The sequence below is a fragment of the Haliaeetus albicilla genome, chromosome 5 (assembly GCF_947461875.1).
Source record: "Haliaeetus albicilla chromosome 5, bHalAlb1.1, whole genome shotgun sequence".
Taxonomy (NCBI): Eukaryota; Metazoa; Chordata; class Aves; order Accipitriformes; family Accipitridae; genus Haliaeetus; species Haliaeetus albicilla.
In genome coordinates this window covers 16,297,503-16,315,412 of record NC_091487.1, presented here as the reverse complement: position 1 = coordinate 16,315,412, position 17,910 = coordinate 16,297,503, and the positions used below count along the sequence as shown (strand labels likewise).

At 34.7% G+C, this 17,910-nt stretch overlaps 1 protein-coding gene across 3 annotated transcripts in view; it reads right to left on the bottom strand.

Annotated features, from left to right (window-relative positions):
* Positions 1 to 200: 200 nt before the first annotated feature.
* The window catches only part of ATG2B (autophagy related 2B), a 49,251-nt gene continuing 31,541 nt past the window's right edge, over positions 201 to 17,910 (bottom strand). For 2 of the 3 annotated variants that reach the window (XM_069783526.1, XM_069783527.1), the window contains exons 29-42: positions 17,757 to 17,898; positions 16,599 to 16,801; positions 15,388 to 15,614; positions 14,571 to 14,679; positions 12,503 to 12,697; positions 11,804 to 11,905; positions 10,711 to 10,789; positions 9,648 to 9,852; positions 8,610 to 8,679; positions 7,573 to 7,655; positions 6,971 to 7,092; positions 6,638 to 6,792; positions 5,455 to 5,604; positions 201 to 4,632 (exon numbers count right to left, since the gene is read on the bottom strand). In XM_069783526.1, coding sequence (XP_069639627.1) covers positions 4,402 to 4,632; positions 5,455 to 5,604; positions 6,638 to 6,792; positions 6,971 to 7,092; positions 7,573 to 7,655; positions 8,610 to 8,679; positions 9,648 to 9,852; positions 10,711 to 10,789; positions 11,804 to 11,905; positions 12,503 to 12,697; positions 14,571 to 14,679; positions 15,388 to 15,614; positions 16,599 to 16,801; positions 17,757 to 17,898 — 2,073 coding nt within the window. In that variant the 3' untranslated portion in view covers positions 201 to 4,401. The remainder of the gene's footprint in view (positions 4,633 to 5,454; positions 5,605 to 6,637; positions 6,793 to 6,970; positions 7,093 to 7,572; positions 7,656 to 8,609; positions 8,680 to 9,647; positions 9,853 to 10,710; positions 10,790 to 11,803; positions 11,906 to 12,502; positions 12,698 to 14,570; positions 14,680 to 15,387; positions 15,615 to 16,598; positions 16,802 to 17,756; positions 17,899 to 17,910) is intronic. The other variant, XM_069783528.1, reaches the window with a different exon arrangement.

Sequence of the window (17,910 nt, the reverse complement as noted above, 5' to 3'; positions counted from 1 at the left end):
GTTAAAGTTGTATCAGCCAGGCTAATTTATTTCCTAGCTTTTGACCTTTGTGCAATTTTAAAGCTTTTTTTTCAGTATGAAACTTTTTTTAATTTTTGAGGTACAGCTGTATAGCCAGGTAGGTAAAAAGCTTTAACAGTTAACTCTGTTACTTTGAGAGACTGCTATATTAGTTATATTCATAGGTAGAGAAAACCAACTCAAGGAACAAATTAAGATATTTATTTATGTATTGTTACAAATTTGTGGTTTTCCATTAAACATATTTAACAGGACAACCTATTTGCACTCAGGCCTTTCAGCATTTTAATAAGCTAAAATATACACTTTTGGTGCCATATAAATTATGGTCAAAAATAATTCTCAAAGACATACTGGTAGAGGACAAGAACCTTAAGCAAAATAACTCAAGTTGAAATCGTCAATTCCCTTCAACAGTGGTTTCTATTTCATGAGATTATATTCTTTACACTAGCAAACTATATACAAACAATACCACAAAACTACTATAAATGCAAAAATGTAAAAAATATACACATATACACAAATTGCCATGTTTCTGTCCGAGCTACCTTACTATTAAGAAATCCAGTACAAATGCAGAATTTGTATTTATGCATTTCATTTTTAGTATCTAATTTTTTAATTGTAAACAAGATTCAGCACATAGAGCAACTTAAAACAGTTGTCAGAAGCTTAAATCATGAGGCCTGGAGACTGAGAGAACTATGCACGCTAGGGATCCAAACTGACATAAATACCCACACCTTTTCTGACAATGCTTATACTGCTGTGAGATTTAGGATATTTAAAAGATTTAGAAGTATTTAACTACTCTACACAAATTCTTGGATTTCACTGTTTTACAAAATGCATACATTTCAAAATTTAAAGTAAAATCAGTATCACATTTGCAGGTATACGGATCATGTTGAGCAAGAGTGTTTTGTTCGTAACCATTTAACAGCTTTTTTTGGTTTATTAAGAAACCTTTCTTGGCAACTCAATTAAGCAACTGTAAATGAAAGCAAGCAATGGATCTTCACAGTCAACCACTTAATGAGAAAATAAAAACAGACACATCCCTTAAGCAGGTATGAACTCACTGGTGACTGACCTAATGCTTATCATTAGGCAAGTATACATAGGGTACACTGCATTGCTAACAAGCTGTGGAATTTAGAACTATCAACAGATATTGGAAAGAAAATGGAAGCTGCCTTTGCATGGATGTGATGATTTGTCGCTCTCAGTCACTGCTAAGGTTCTTAAGCATGGGTTTTATTTTTTTCAAAAGATGGCTGTCTTTTTTTCAGGTACTTCCCAGGCACTCATCAATGTATTATCTGAAGTGCCAGGATGCTTAAGAAAACCCAGGATGACAGTTCTGACTACCAGGACAGTATCGGACTAAGTAATAGTAGTAGCAGTAGTAGTGTTAGTTGGTTCAAGATTAGAGAATTTGAACAGTAAACATGGACTGTGCCAGTTTACACTCACTACAAATATGGAAAGCGCTAGTATCTATAGCAACTGATTTCAATGGAAAATTCAAGTACAATAGTATTTTTGCACATCTCCTTGTGCTAACAGAGAATACAGTAATGTATCCATAGGCTTCAATTTCCAGGAAATATGCCCGGAGTCAAATCTCATTTTGTGTATTTTTTTAAGTGCTTGAAAACTCTTAGAGTATTGAGCAGAGCATTTGATGAATCCCTTCTCATACACAATATATACTTTTTGCTTTAAAACTCAAGCCACTCCATACAAGACATTTTGAAGACAAGGTCCTAATGTAAAGACTAGTTTGGCAAGTTTTGTGTTTGGGGTTTTTTTTTAAACATTTCAAACACTGCAAGATCATGTTACAACTGAAAAACAATGCAGAACATATATCCAAATATTAAGAAACTGCTTGTAAAAAAAATAGTTGAAAAAAAAACTTAAAATCAATTTCACTGAAAAGGCTCAATAAAGTGCAAGCAGTAAATGCAAGGGTTTACACAGTGAAAAGTGAAGTTTAATAAATTTGTACAATCTGTATTGCTGACAATGAGACACTCTATAAAAGTGTTTTACCTTGACAGCATGCCCTCATATAAAAATATATTCTAATTGCATTGCAGTACAATCAGATCGTGACAGAATTGAAAATGAAATGAACACTGAAATGCCACTGCTCCTTTTCAGCAATGTCAAATAGGAAGAAAATATGTAGATTTATACTATTACAGTATACTCCAATTAACTGGACAAACTGGACCAGCTGAAATTACATAGTATGGCAATTGAACATGAAAATGATGCATTGCTACTTACTTGCATTGACTCATCGCCACTTCTTGAGAAGGCATTCAGGAGGTGCCCAATTGCAAACATGGAACTCACTCCTGTGCAAAATGCTCAAGCTTAGCAGAGCTCTCTAATTACGGGACAGAAGTATGAAAATATTTCATGTCATTAAATCTGCAGGTATTTGTCCTCTCAAAAGCATCTCCTTCTGCTTACAGCAAGTCGTTTAACTGAAATAACCAGGTCTTCAAAGCGTACCACAACTTAAGATGATTCCAGTGAATGAAAACTTTGTAGTATCACCCATCACCCAATGCAAGAACTTGTTTGTAACTGGAGTTTTATGAAAAATAAGAAAGCAGACTGCAGAAGTCTTCCCAGCAGAGGGGACATTTTCAAATAATTTACCCTCCAGATTCTTTGGTATTCAGGAATAGCTAGTATAGTATCAGGATGAACAAGCAGTAATTATTTTCCTTCATACACTCCTATTTGTCCTATAAGGCCCATCAGCAAAGTTTTTGCTAGTGGCAGGTACTAAATAAAAGAGAGGGAAACTACTTCCTCATCACCCTTAGAGACTGAAGTCTGATAATAGCATCTGATGTCCCCAGCATATTTGCAGGATTTCCACTTATGACAAGCACAAGACTATGACAAACTTACATTCTGGCTAGTCAACCAAAATGTTGAGTTGTTGAAATTCAAAATGAGTATTTTTCTATTCAGAATAGTCTTTACTTTTTATCCTCCAGTTTTTCCTAATACAAAGAAAAAACTTTATTCCTGCACAGCTAGTGCCGAGCCTTTTAACTGCCTAGAAATGGCACAATGTCTGTTACTTAATAAAGCTCTGTGGAGACCCCATCACCTATTAAACTATAAATAATGTCAGTATCACCTTTGATTTCTGAAGCTGTTTTGCCTTTTTTTTTTTTTTTAAATCCTCTCACCTATCCCCAGTTCAAATTAAATGACCCCAAATACTAATTGTCAAATAACTGACAATGCACAATTTAAATTAAAAATATCTTGTGAGAGCAGCAACTTTGCAACAATATGAACTTTAAATAAAAGCAGATTATTAAAATAAAGTCTGTATAGAATTTTAACTATGAAATTATGAAATAATTTGTTTTTACTTTACTTAGGATTTCTCATTCTTACAAAGAACTGTTGGCCACAATAATATTTAACTTGTTTTCCTGAAGAAGTTATTTTTAGCATTGTAATTAGTGTAACAGAAGACAAAAGTGTTTTTACATATAATGAGTAGTTTAAACAAATTTAAGACACTTTTCTGTAGGATCATCATCAAATGATGTTCTTTTCAATAATTTGTGTAAGCTTCTAAACCACATAAAGGATAATACACATTACATTTTATTCACACTATAAAAAAAGCACAATATACAGGCCATATCCTTTAAAGTGCAACACAACAGAACATTTCTGCAACATTCAGGTTCTTCAAAGACCCACAAAAGTAGGTATTTAATATTTAGGAACAAATCCTGTTCATAGGTGTATCAACACTGAATCTAAATTCTGAATGGTTATTAAGCTTGCCCTTGCTGTAAGTGCCACGCTAAAAGCGATGCTTATGACCACTAAATGATATTATCTTATCTGCTTCCATATTACATAGCCTTCATGTCTCATGTCCAAAATGAAAGCTTTTATCCTTTAGTCAGTGAAGAGCATCTGCAGAGCCCTTTATTGAAGGCAGTTCTTTGACTATGCTCAGAAAACATCTTTAAAGTATACTTAGTTTCACCATACAGGCTACTGCTTCAGATGTTAAATCTACCAAGAAAAATATGGTAAACAGAATAGAGCAAGCATGTCTCTGAGTTGGCAGCGCATGCTTCGCTATGTTTGGCACTATCTACCAAATGCATTGGTAACACACAGTATTAGCAAGTACCAATTTGCTTTTCACTTCATAAATATTTTTGGTTGGATGTTTTGCTAGTAATAGTTGAAAACCTCATTTGTTCCTGAGATGAGCGTGACAAAATAAAGTGAGCTCCATCTAAGTTGCCAACGGGACAATCTTCTGCATTTCCAGCCTTGCTACCTGCCTGCTGAGCCAGATTTATAATCTCAATCCTCCCCAAGGCGCCACTTCTGAGACTCTTCTTGACGCACATCCGGCCTGATCTGGTTTCTCATTCCACCTAGAACATTTGAGGTTGCCTCTGTTGCAACAATGAAAGGTTTCACTACAGTTGGTGGAATTTGGCGGAGGACTCCTCCTACTGCTCCAGTTACTCCTCTGTTTTCATGCTCACGAGCAGCAGTCTCATAGATGGTTTGGGCTGTGTCCGTAATCCCCTTCAAGGAATTAACAGAAATTAGTTATATTGAAAAACAAAAAGCAATCTCTCCTAACTTTAAGGCAAACTTAAACCACCCAGCATTTGTCATTTTTGTGATTTGTATTACAACTGTAGTACAACTATACTGATACAAATATGATTTAGTTCTTCTAATGAGACTTAGAATAACAGTACTATAAACTTACAAATGAAAATACTACATGTAACTTCTGGTGGCACTTATTGTGCATAAGGGAAGAAGCTGTGCGGTATGGAGAACTATTAAAAAATTACAGAATTCACCGAAAACTCCCCAGCTGAGACCTAACTTCCTAGATGTGGTATCAGGTGCAACTAACTGAAAGTACAATACAAAAAGTACAATAAAAACAGGCCAGCATTCTAATTTTTAATACACTGTCATGGTAAAGAGAGCTTTCACTTGTTTTAAGTCCAGCATTATGCTTAAACCCTAACAACCTCAGAATTAACAGTAACTGGTGGGGGCGGGGGGGGGGTGTGTGTGCAGCACAGAAGTAATGGATGACACAGGGTGGGAAATCAGGTTTACATGTCTCAGAATAAATGTAAACCCTCACAACTGTAGAACGCTGAAGTTCTACTCACACTTATCTGCATAACATCTTAGTTTATTTCTGCTTCTCTGATTTTTCCATGCAAGGTTTTTGTTGGTTTAGGATTACTGATGAAGACAGTCTTGTTCAAAACTTAAATCCCCTTCTTTATTTGGTCAACTTGAACTAACATCTGATATTTCATTTGCTGTCTTAGGAAATAATTCTTAAGTTTGGCTAAGGACAATTACTTTTGCACTCACCTCTTTTACTACACTGTATGCTTTGGCTACACCTTCCCGTAGGTCTACTGGCTGATGAGCTAAACGATGGCGAGGGAATCGCTTGATCTTTTTTGCTTCAATAAAAGTAGGCCCTGGTGATACCATGTCATAAGCAGTTTCTGCAGCTGCCTGAAGATCAGGAGTGAATGCAAAATACATAAGTCGTCTTATAGCATCCGACCACAAATTTAAACTACTAACTAAGGGTGACATAATGGAAATAAAAGAATTCTAATTCCACGAATAATATTCATTTGCATCAGATTAAGGTTTTGTACAAGAATTTCTGGAATGGGTGCAGCTGTAACTCTACATTAAGTTCCACAATGAAAGAATGAACGCTGCAGGTTTTGGCAGGGTTTTTGTCCCCCTAATTGCCTTTCCTTCAAAGGCATCCTCTAATCTGTAAAAAATGCTCAAGACAGAAACTGAAATGTTTAATCAACAGTATGTTTTTCTTACAAACATACAAGCACACACATAATTCCAGACATATGAATAATACCACTGTTTTTTTACTATATGTGTTCAAGCTTAGGCATGTATACAATTTTTGCAAAATTAGGTGGAAAAGTGTATTTTCATTATGTATTTTACATTAAGGAACATAAATTTATTAACTCTTTAATCCAAGCTTCCTTTATGGTTAAATCCAGAAAGCTTTATAGACTTCACATACATCAACACAATTAGTATTGGTTTTGAGGCATTCTTTTGTTTGTTTGGTTCTCTTTGGTTTTGTGGGTTTTTTTAATAAGCACAGATAAACTGACATTTTTAAAAAAAGACTCTATTCCTGGAAAATACACATGTGTGAAGAACTCATCTTTCTCAGTATCAGTGATTTTTTTTGTGCAGCTGAGTATTTTAGTATTAAACTGTATATTATATTAAAGACATTAAGAAACATGCAACAGCTTGGGTGTTCAGCAATATTTTAATGTAATTTTGTAACCATTGTGTTTGATGCCATAGTTCTCACCTCACAGACTGCTGCAAGCTTTGCCCAGTCTCTGCTTTCCTATTTATAGAGCTGCTTTTTATTTTTTATAAGACATGCTCCCAACCTTAAATATATAGCATTAAGATATTAGCTTAATATAGGGCACTTACTAGCAACACTTCTCATTTTATGCGTAACTCCAGAAGTAATACACTATACCTGTATAGTCTGAACCATTCTGTTTGTTAGCTCCAGTGCTGCCATTGCAGTGGAAGTACCAAAAGAAGCTGCTCCTCTTTGAAAGCCTCTTACAATACGGCCATCCTTTCGGTACTGCTCTATTGGTAACCACACCAAGTCTTTCAGACCTTGGACTGAAAATGAAGACAGAACACCATAGTTTAAAAGTTCTCTTAAATATGCAGAATACCTTGAGAGGAAGTGAAAACAAATGTCAACATTGTTTGTGGGGTGTTTTTTGTTGGGTTTTGTTTGGTTGTTTTTTTAAAACAACTGCCATACATGTCTGAATAGAAATAAGAATTAACTTACCTAACTGCACTAGCGAATGCATAGGCCCTACTCCTCCCAAAATTCCTGGTAGCTGGTTTTTCTTTATATCATTAAGCCACTCACTGATGGCATAGGAGAACAACTTATCCACACCTAATAAACTAAAGTAAATAAAATTATTATTTTTTTCAAACATACAATTCCTAATAAGACAAATGCATTATTCACTGAAGTACACAAAGACTCATTTAAAAAAAAGGAAAGCTGTTTTCAAGTGTCATCTTTTGTTGCTGTTGGCTAACCCAAGCGTTTCACATGTATGTGCTTCAAAAAACAGAAGTTCAAGAATGCATAATCACATCCAGTTCAAAAGGAAATAAACATACAACTAAAATTAGAAGAGTTTAGTACCAAGACTAGCACATATTTTAAATACTGTCCTGAAAATAGATGTTCTTCTTGAATGCTATAGATATGACAAAAACTAGAATGAACAAATATTTGTAAAGTCAAAAAGCATCTTGGATTTTAGAAGTGCATTTTATCAGAGAATTTGCTTTTTGCTTGCTATGTTCAGTTCTTCACCATAGGACTTGTTCAATTTGCAATACCAACGTTGATCTATAATTCCATAAACTTACCCATGTCTGTAACAAAGCCTCTTCAGCTTTAATTCTGAGCAGTTCAACTGAGCAAGCCCAATAAGAATCCCAGCTAGTGTCCCCTGTAAGTGAAATAGTTTGTTATCACAAGTTTACTCATCCTGTACAATCTCTAGGTGAGAAATAATTTCATCATCTCAACTCTTATTGCACATATTTCTGTCTAAACTGATTATCCCCCAGTCTCCCAAATGCTACTTATTACAGCGATATGAATTATGTTACGTGAAAACTTGCAAAAAATGGAATCTGGCTTAATCAGCTACTCTTAAGAAAAACATCTGGATACAAGAGGGCTTCTTCAGAAATATCAAGATATAACAAATTATGTAACATAGTTCTAAGCATTCTAAAGCTGCTATTTCATGTTTTGATTTCTTTGGCAGCAGTGCAAATTGAAGAAGTTGATGCTTTTACTTGTCCATGTTTTCATACTGATTTGCCATGACAAGGTGCAAATCTGGTTGTGCAAACAGGATTTTTTTAAGGTCTGCTCTGTAAACTCAGTATGATAACCAATACATATTTAAAAAAAAAAAAAAAAAAAAAGAACTATTTTTACTCTGTATTAGATTCTGCCATTGCCACTGAAGCCCATACATTACTAGACTGCAAGGGAAGGCAACAAGGAGAAAAAAAAGACAATACTTTATTCTGGTATTAATGAGGAAGAAAATAAAATGCACAATTCTGGCATCAGACAGTGGTATCATCCTTTGCGGGGCACCACAGCTGTGTAGAAAGATTTCCAGCCAAACACTGACTTGATAGATGTGACTTTCAAGTCTCATTCCAAGTTAATCATACCTGGAGGATCCACCCCCTAGTTTTCAAATTGAGAGTGAAACAAAGTTAAGCTTTATTGAAACTAAGAAAAAAATAAGCGTTCTACATTTTTCAAGATCACATCAGTAATGAGTAAGGAGCACAAAAATATACCCCAACTCATGGGGAGAAAAAGAACAAAACAAATAACATCAATATTTTATTCTACAGCATCAGCATTATACACAAACCTGATCCATTGATACATGTTTGCCATGGTAATCAAGTCGTATTGGAACTTCTGATGTAAAACGAAATTCTCTGGGATATACAAAGGAAATTTTACAGTGAGAAACATGAAAAGGAAATAAAATTATCCTTCCAAAAAGAAACCCATGGTTTCCCATCCTACTGGAATAGGATGCCATACCCTTTTCTGTAAATCGTAAAACCTCTAGCTACTGTGTTAGTACTTCAGAGTAAGTGTACAAAATACCAAGGCAAATTCAGTTTTTCTTGGTTTATTAACACCTAGTCAAGATTAGCATTTATAATAAATTTAACAGTCCTGCAGAAGGGCTACTAATCCTGCAGGTAAACATCTTCCCTCAATTTTCACAGCATGAATTTCAGTTACACAAAAAAAAGTACGGCTAACGATGGTTCTGTGGGCAAAAATTAGCCCTGCAGCTGGAACTTATTAAAAAATTCTGTTGGTGATGTATGTGATGAAATAGGACCACAGTCATTCTCTCATAATTTGGCTCTGGACTGCTTGCCAAAGCACACATCTGTTAGAGGCACTTATGATCTGAATATAGAAGAAAAAACTTCTGCATAACAAACTGCAATTTTTAAAATCACCTGCCAGTCAGGACTACATTAGAGTTTCTCTTGTGATATTTTAATCTTGTACCTCTCCCATGATATCCTTTTCCTTTATATACTCTCATCTCTGATTACTTTAGCTCTAATTTACATTGTTAGACGTAAGAGAACAAAGACTGCTCTTTTTATTTATTTGTAAAACATCTCATTACTGGTTCTGTACATGGCAGAGCTTCAATTAATTTTATTTTCTTGTGCATAGTAGTGTGCAAATGTTAATTAGAAAAATCATTAGTTACCTTCCAGTGATAGAAACAAATATATTTGATTTCCACAATCAGTCAATAAACAAACAACAAAATGCACCTTGGCATAAGGTCTGAATAGTTTATCATCACACTTTCTTAAAACATTCAGCAGAACAGCTGTGTGTCACTGGAAATTTTGTAACGAAAGTTTACCTGAAAAATACTGGCTGATCACTGTATGATGTCACTTCTTGTGAGAAATGATGATCATCTCCATTAACCACATCCATAGAATCAATGCTACCATTTTCATTTGCTTGCTTGTGTGATGAGAAAGAAATGACTGGACTTGGGTCCTTAAGGCTGCTGACATGCCTGGGCAAGCTACATGTAACTTCAGCACCAGGAGACTTTTTAACTAAGATAAGAAGTTATACACAGTAAACTGACTCATATTTTTCACAGTGATTACAAAAAGATTGTGGTTATACAATTGCTGTGTCCTTAGGAAGCTCTAATGCTTATTAATAGAATTACCAGCAGGACAATATTTAAATTCTCTTAGTAAGATAATATCTTAGTTATCAATAGAAATTATTACAAGAAGTTTAAGTTGAGGTTTATGCATCAGCATAAATAATCCATCTAGTTTTAATGGCAGTATTGCAGAGTACTTCATTACCTATGCATTTCAGTATGACTTCTCAACAGAAATAGGTAAAGTATAGCTGCTAACAAACTCACAAATATAGTTAATAGTGGAAATATGGTTTTCAATATACACTGGTTTTTGCATCAGATAGTGTAGTTGATTAGAAGTACTGCTTTAATTGTATACATACATTGTACTGCTTATTTATGATGTTGAACTCTGTTCCCTTCTCTAGGGGTTACGCAACTTCAAGCTATTAGACAGACATACTCTTTTATGCAAGAGGTATTAAATAATATACTTGTTTTATCTAGTAATAAGTCCTAATATTATATACACAGTCCTCAGTTTTTTCAGAAGTTCTTATTAAATATGCTCCCATTTTGGTGAAGCCTTTTATACAATGGAGATCCCAGGTGCTGAATACCTTTGTTGGTGTTTATAATATACAAAACTAAAATACCCAAAGTTTATGTCTTCTAACAAATTAGCTACTAAAGTTGGGGTTTGGTCACTAACATAAGTTTTTTACATGCATGAGATTCACATGTGAATTTATAGACATGTACACACATTAAAGGAGAAAGAAGCAGCACTTTCATATTAGATATTTGAAAAGTATACCTTCAGGATCTGGAGTAACTAAGAGTTCTACTTCTGTAGAGAGGCTAGTGAAAAAATCCTTCAGGAAAAACAAGGCATCCTAATGTCAAAAATAAAAAACAATCAGGTTAAAAAAACCCCAAACCCAACAAATTCTCTAAAAAATATTATCTACTGTTCCAGCTTTTTATTTCTACACAGATATGAATCAAAACACATTTCTTCTTTTTCATCCTTTAACATGTGCAGAAGCCACATAGAAATCTAGGATAGAAACCAGAAAGACCCTCTTGGTCATTGCCCCCTGCTACATATAATATGATTTCATAACCTATCTAGCTCTGTCTTAAAACTCTAGGGTTGTATTCATCATCTCTACTCTCATTTTGGAGACTGTTCCAGAACCCAAGTGTTTTAATGGCTATAAACTTTTCTCTCATTTCCAGTAAAATGGTATTCAAGTATAGTTTATATTCCTCTCTAATACTGCCAATGTCAGACAAACTATTCCAGATCAGATCTCACCACTGCTTCATTAAAAGTCATTAATATCTCTGCTGTTAATGTCTTGAAGTTATTACATCCCATTGTCTTTTTTTGACAGATGCATCACACTGGTGCCTTGTTCATCCTATCATTAATAACATCAGGACTTCCCTTTTCCTTTTTGGTTTCCAACTGGTAAGCAGACAGCTTAAGTAGTAATAACAAGAATTTGTCATTACTGCATGTGGTTCTGTGCTTCCAAGAAAGTTGTGGTTAATTTTGCAGAAGTTGTAAAGGTGAATTTTGTTTATGGTACAAAAGATAAAAGATGTGGAAAAGTAATCAAGAGGGAAAATATTTCCTCACTAGATGGCAGTATTCCCATGATATTTTTCTATATGAAATTATTACAAACTATACAGAGTTCAATTTTTCTAACAGTAAAATGAAAACCTGGTCTCTAACATGTGTTGAATGAAACAGAAGGTAGGTATGGAACTCATAATTGTGCTCTTGAAAAAAACGCGTATCTCTGTAGATGACAAATTAAGAAATAAATGCCTCAACAAAGAGTAGTAACTGCGCTTTTTTTTTTTTTTTTTTTTTTTTTTGCATTGGCACAACCAACCTGGTCAATATTGAGGCGAAGTGGCATTAGTGAAACACGTAAACAGCATTCCTGTGGGGATCTGCCAGACTCTGGACGGACATGTAATGCTTTAACTGTTAACTGAAAAAAGCAACAACATAAAAAAAAGCAGTAACTTTTACAATTATTACATCTTAGTACGCTAGCTAGGAAAAACATTTACTGCAAAACCTCTGTACTAAACTGATTCCACTTACCAATTATAAAGCTAGTAGTGAGTAAATAACTTATCATGGATGTTATAAAAAAGAAAATTACAATAAGAAAACCCCCAAAAACCAAATTCATAAATCCTTTATAGAAGCAGTAAGACTACAGTATACAGTAAAACTACAACTCAGCATGTGTACTGAAAAGTCTAATCATACTCATACAAGTAGATGTTTGTTCAAAACCAAAGTGTGGAAGGTAACAAAGTAGTCCTGCACATCTACCTTTTTTTTTTTAACTGACAGAATCTTAAAAACATTAATACCTGACATACTAATATTCAAACCGACTTTTAATTAGTTTTAATATCCACAAGGAGTCAAGCAAATGACTATCAACAAGTTATATTACTTCCACGTTCCATGACCTCACGTTCCTTCTTCTGCAAGATTAAGAAATGTATACAATCCCCACAATGATAGTCCAACCACTATAATTATAATGAATTAACATATTCCATAACTGTACCATGTTTGAATGCGCTTTTCTGGGCATTTCCTTACTGCAGTAGAGATAGAGAAATTTATTCATCTGTGATGTAGCTAAGCGATCTCTAATCTCCAGGTCTTGAACAATAAAAACCTGCCGTGACACCGGCTGCTCCAACAGACTGGATTCACCTTCTGCTCCACCTGGAGGGTATACCTCATGCTGGAATTTCACCTTTTAACAAGGAAAGAATACTAGCATAATCGGCTTCAGTTAAAAACCTTAAACAATAGAACACTGCTTTAAAAAAAAAAAACAACAGAAACAAAAAAACCCCACACCACACATGAGAACTTTAAAAGCTGTCTACCGTTTTAAATTTGCAGGAATAATATTAGGATTTCTGAAAACTATTCAGTTTTTTGTGCATCTAGCAGTAGAAATCTTCCTATTCCTAGTTCTGTACATGTTCATCTTTTAGGATGCAAATTCGAGCCAAAACAAAGAGTCAGTGTAACACAAAGGGCAAGTTTTGCTTTTCGTTTTAGAATTGACTCTGCTTTTTCTTTACATCTTGTTGAAGCCTGTAGCAGGCAATCTTGCAATTCTTGAATCCTGCACCTTCTACACTTAGGAAAGTAAGGTTTCTTCCCTACCAACACACTTCTCAAATAGTTTCTTCCAGTCTCAGTTTCCTTTTTCTTTACTCACTTTAGTCCATATAAATTCTAATCCATTACCTTTCTTAAATTCTAAAGAATTCTGAATTCCCTCCTTTTCCTCACCTCTTGATGCAGTTCTCATTTTCAGTCAAAGACCTGTGGTTACCTACAAATCATTCCCTGTCTCAGTAGCCCCCATAGCATCCTTGCCTGCCATGTAATGAAGCAGAGCACACATAGCAAGCAGAACAGTGGCCTCTACTGGCCAGATACTGAGATGTTAAGAAACACTGTATTTAAGTGCCCTGTACTCAGGATACACGAGATAACGAACATTTTAAGTGTGGAAGAGAAAAATAGATGTTTATCACAAACACTACTCAGAACCTTTATGTTTTTGACAGCCTTCTTTTCTCCTTAATTTCTTGTTTAAATATTATGATTTTTGTTGTTGTTGTTATTATTATTAAGCCTTGTACCAAGTTAGGGGTATGGGGGGGGGGGGGGGGGGGATGACAAAACGCCACGACTTTATGACTCAATACTAACTAACACCAACTCATTAAACACCTGCAAATTAACAGAGATTGCTATACTTCTACATATGAAGTTTTCCACGTGGAATATGAAATGCTTCTTTTTTTCCTCTTTTTTATTGCAATGTCATGGTTTTTCTAGAAAAGGCTAAAATAAGTATCAAACATTTCTGGCAAGTTTGAAGTGCTAATGGATGAATCTTCAGCTCTAGAAACATATGTAGAATATAAAAGACATTTAGTTTTATGTCGTACTTTTCATGTTTATGGAAATGTTTGAGAAAACCTTGTTTTAAAAAGGTTTTGCTATTGATCCATTTAACATGAAATTTGGTTAACTCCTAGACGATATTCTTCACAGTGCCAGAATCAAGCACCTAGTTTCTATGTTAGAGCTAAGCACAGGCTTTAAAACACAGTAACATACTTATGCCTGAAGGGTGCTAAATATGTTAGGGGAAATGCAGGAATGATATTGTGATATACCTGGATGTTAATATGGAGTTATCATCAACTGATACACCAAGTGTCTCAACAGATCTACACCCCAGTTATTTTGCTAGAACATTTAATTTCCTAAGAGGTATATCAATTCAGGGTAGAACAGAAGACAGAAAAAACAGAACAGCAGTTCTAAAACATGGTTATAATTAACAAAAACTTTAAGAGTATTGTAATAAATATCCTTCATCTTTAGAAACATGTTTATTCAGCAAGTAAATGATACTATGTTAGAAGGACAAATACATTTTTTGTTAAATTCTAAATTCATCACCTTCAAAGTGATTGCTTAGATGCAGATATTAATGGAAGAAATCCTACTGAATTCTAATAGAAAGCTGTTATCAAATGGATGTAACATGTAAAGATATTCACACACAGACAGTCATGGCTGTTTCTGTCATTCACCTTGCTTAACTGTATTTCCATTAGGAAGTCCGGGTTTCTTCCTCTTCCCCCGCATGCTGTACTCCGTCCATGCCTTGTTGGTGTATGAGAAGGAGAACTATGGGGACTTCTGGGGAAAATAAAAAAGAAAAATACACTTTCACAGATTAAACTTAAAGCTATCTCACTGTTAATCTAACATTAAAAGTGTGTATGTTTCACTGGATATAACTTATTAGTATTTTAATGGCTACAAGAGAAAAACACTAGAAAATAAAAAAAAATACTGGAAGTTCTGTTACTGTTAACTAAATACTTTCTTTTTATTGTTCAAGTAATGCATACTTAAGCAGAATGCTAGGTGTATGCTTTCCACCAAATTAATATTCATACAACATTTCCTTAATTTTGGCTGTGATAATATTAATTATTATTTAGCTTACATGACATCCTGAAAACCAGGCTCCAGCTACCATAGTGATAGTCTTTTACAGTCTTTAAGCCCTATCTCTTCAGGAAAATTTAACTTCAAATAGAACCCTTAACAGCAAACCCATCCCTCCATCCCCCAAAACCCACTAAAACCAAATCCAGCTTGTCCAGGTTAAGACACAGGAAAAATACACTCTGGTGTGTGGAGCTAAACTGAGTAAGAAGATTCCAGATGATCTTTAAGGTCCCTTCCAACCTAAACCATTCTATGATTGATTCCTTGTTAGGAGCGAGCAAAGAAGCAAGCGAGGGAGACCTGAGATTGAATAGTGAGATTAACTTCAAATCAAAGGAAAATTAAGTATTTTTAAATGTTCTAATCTACAGAATTAAGTCAGACACTTACATGAAACTTTTAGCTGGAGATGTTGGTGGTGCAGTCCCAAAATCCCTTCCACCGTAAAGATGCCAAATAAGGGAGATTTCCTTTACAACATAGCGTACCAGAGGAACAGGAAAATGAAGGGGAGCTTTGCTTGTATCTGTTTTTTTTATAGGTTGGCTGAAATGATTTTCCTTTATGATAATTGCATCATCAACCATTATTTTTATTACTGGCTCTTCCTCTTTTTCCTAATTAAAAAAAAGTATATAGCATTGAGAAGGTGAAATCTGCTTTCTTTATTGAGATGTCTAATTCTTTCCTATGAAAAGAAACTATTCTGTACGCCTTCTAAAGCTTATACAACACAGGCTTGGTTTAGGAATGATTCTTATGAAGTAACTTAAAGACAAAAGCACATAAAATTAAAATTGAAGCTGAGAAGTAGTTAAAAAAAAAAAAAAATCCTCATCCAAACTGTAAACTAAACAAAACAAGAGTTGAAAACAAACAAAAAAACCATGGAAAAGTCCAGGCTACCATAGTAGCACTTTCGAAAACAAGTTCAAAGATAACTGGGCAAATACAGCTTCTAATCAGGGATCTAGAACTACTTCTGCCTATTAAGAAAAATACAACCAGAGATACTATGAAAAACACAAACGCAAGCTATTTTCAGAGTTTGAGTATAGTTTCCTAAATTTTCTAATGCAGCGGACAGACAGTGGTGTAAAGTGACACACATGCTTTTCTCTGAGGTTTGGCAAGGATCTTAGGCCCATAGAAGCACTGAAAGCTTAGACTATAAGAGAAATGAATAAAAGATTAGAAGATGTGCAAAGCTGCCATTTTGATAAATACTGTATTTTGCTTAAAACATTTTTTTCCTAACTATGCCATTATTCCAAGTCAAAATGGCAATGATAAAACATGACTAAACCGTAGGAAAACTGCCAATATAGTTTAATGTAATATTCAGATCAGAGAACAATTACATATTGCTGAGATATAGAAAAATCAGATATATTTGAAAATACTTGCATTCCTTCCTAACAGTAACAATGCACGAAGTCCTTTCGAACAGAAAAATTATTTTTCTTCTACCCTGCCCACTGATAAAAATATCACTAAGCAATCACAAAAAGCTATGAACTCTTAACTTGCCCAGGTCTTACATAGGCTTTTCTCTAATTCAATTTATATATGGATTTTTTTAGTAATTCTCAGTTTCTTACAGCAACAGCAACTTTGGGCGCAAAAAGAATGCAGAAATCATCACTTTCTGCGGGAACATCTCCCATGGCCTCATTTATAAGGTGATGGGTGAATGAAGCATAAGTGGGACTTGGATCTTGTGAGACATTTCCACTTTCGTCTGGAAACAGGAAGAGATCTGAGCAAGATGGCTCCTGAGTTTGAGATCTGTCATCCAAAACCCCTGGGAGTTGAAGGAGGGTGGAGAAAAACATGTTTCAGTGGAAAAATCTTCACAAAATATGAAAATATGAACAAAATAACCTAACAGTCAACTAAAATTTGTTACTTCAATTACATCAAGGGAATTTGCTTATTGTATCTTGAATCAATTCATACTACAAATAAAATACAATTTTTAAAGATTTATCTACTGCATGGTTGAAAGTGATTACAATATAATCATAACTAGTTACTAGTAGAGATGAACTGACAAAATACAGAAAAACTACTTGTAAAAAACCCCACGGATAAAAAAAAAAACCCAACATTTTTGTGTCCAAGTTTCTCTTTCTGGTAGTAAGACCACAGCATCAATAACTTTCAGTACTGTACTGACTGCTCACCTTCCACCATCAAAAAGAGGACTAGACATCATGGAAATAGTGAAATTCTCTATTTGCAGTACAAAATCCTTAGCCAGTTTAAGCCTGGATTTAACTCTAGCCATGATGCAGAAGCCATAATCCTGTGATAAAATCAATTATCTTGTTCTATCTGCTAATTGAAAGATTTCTTCATAGCTAGAAGTTCTTCTGTGACTCAGAACTGTACCTCCTGTACTGCCTTCATACACAAAATAGAGGTTTTGATTCCTCCACATTACAATATGCCACATAAACTTACACCCATACTAACTTATACTCCTAGAGAATTTGGGGTCTTGACAGAGTTCCACAAAGTCAGATTCATTCCTTGCTGTTTTCAGTATCTCAGTAATGTGTATTTGACTAGAATCTTAAATTACTTTTGCATTACCGTTACAAAAGCAAGAATCTGTTTGATAGTTTGAAGACTTCAGACACCAAAGGTACACCCCATTCTTCTTGCAGCATCTCTACATACAGAAAACTTTCAATCCCACTTTCCTTCCAGAAAAGTTGTACTTTATGTGTACTTAGCCTCCAGAGGATTCTTACCATTAGACTCTGGCTTCATGGCAGAAGCAGTCTGTTGAGTCTCAATTTCCTCCATTGCATCACTCATCAAATCCCGTAAAATCTGTTGCTCTGATTCAGCAAGGATTGGTCCATGGGAAGATGGCTGGCTAAAGGTCTCTACCTGTAGGAGAGG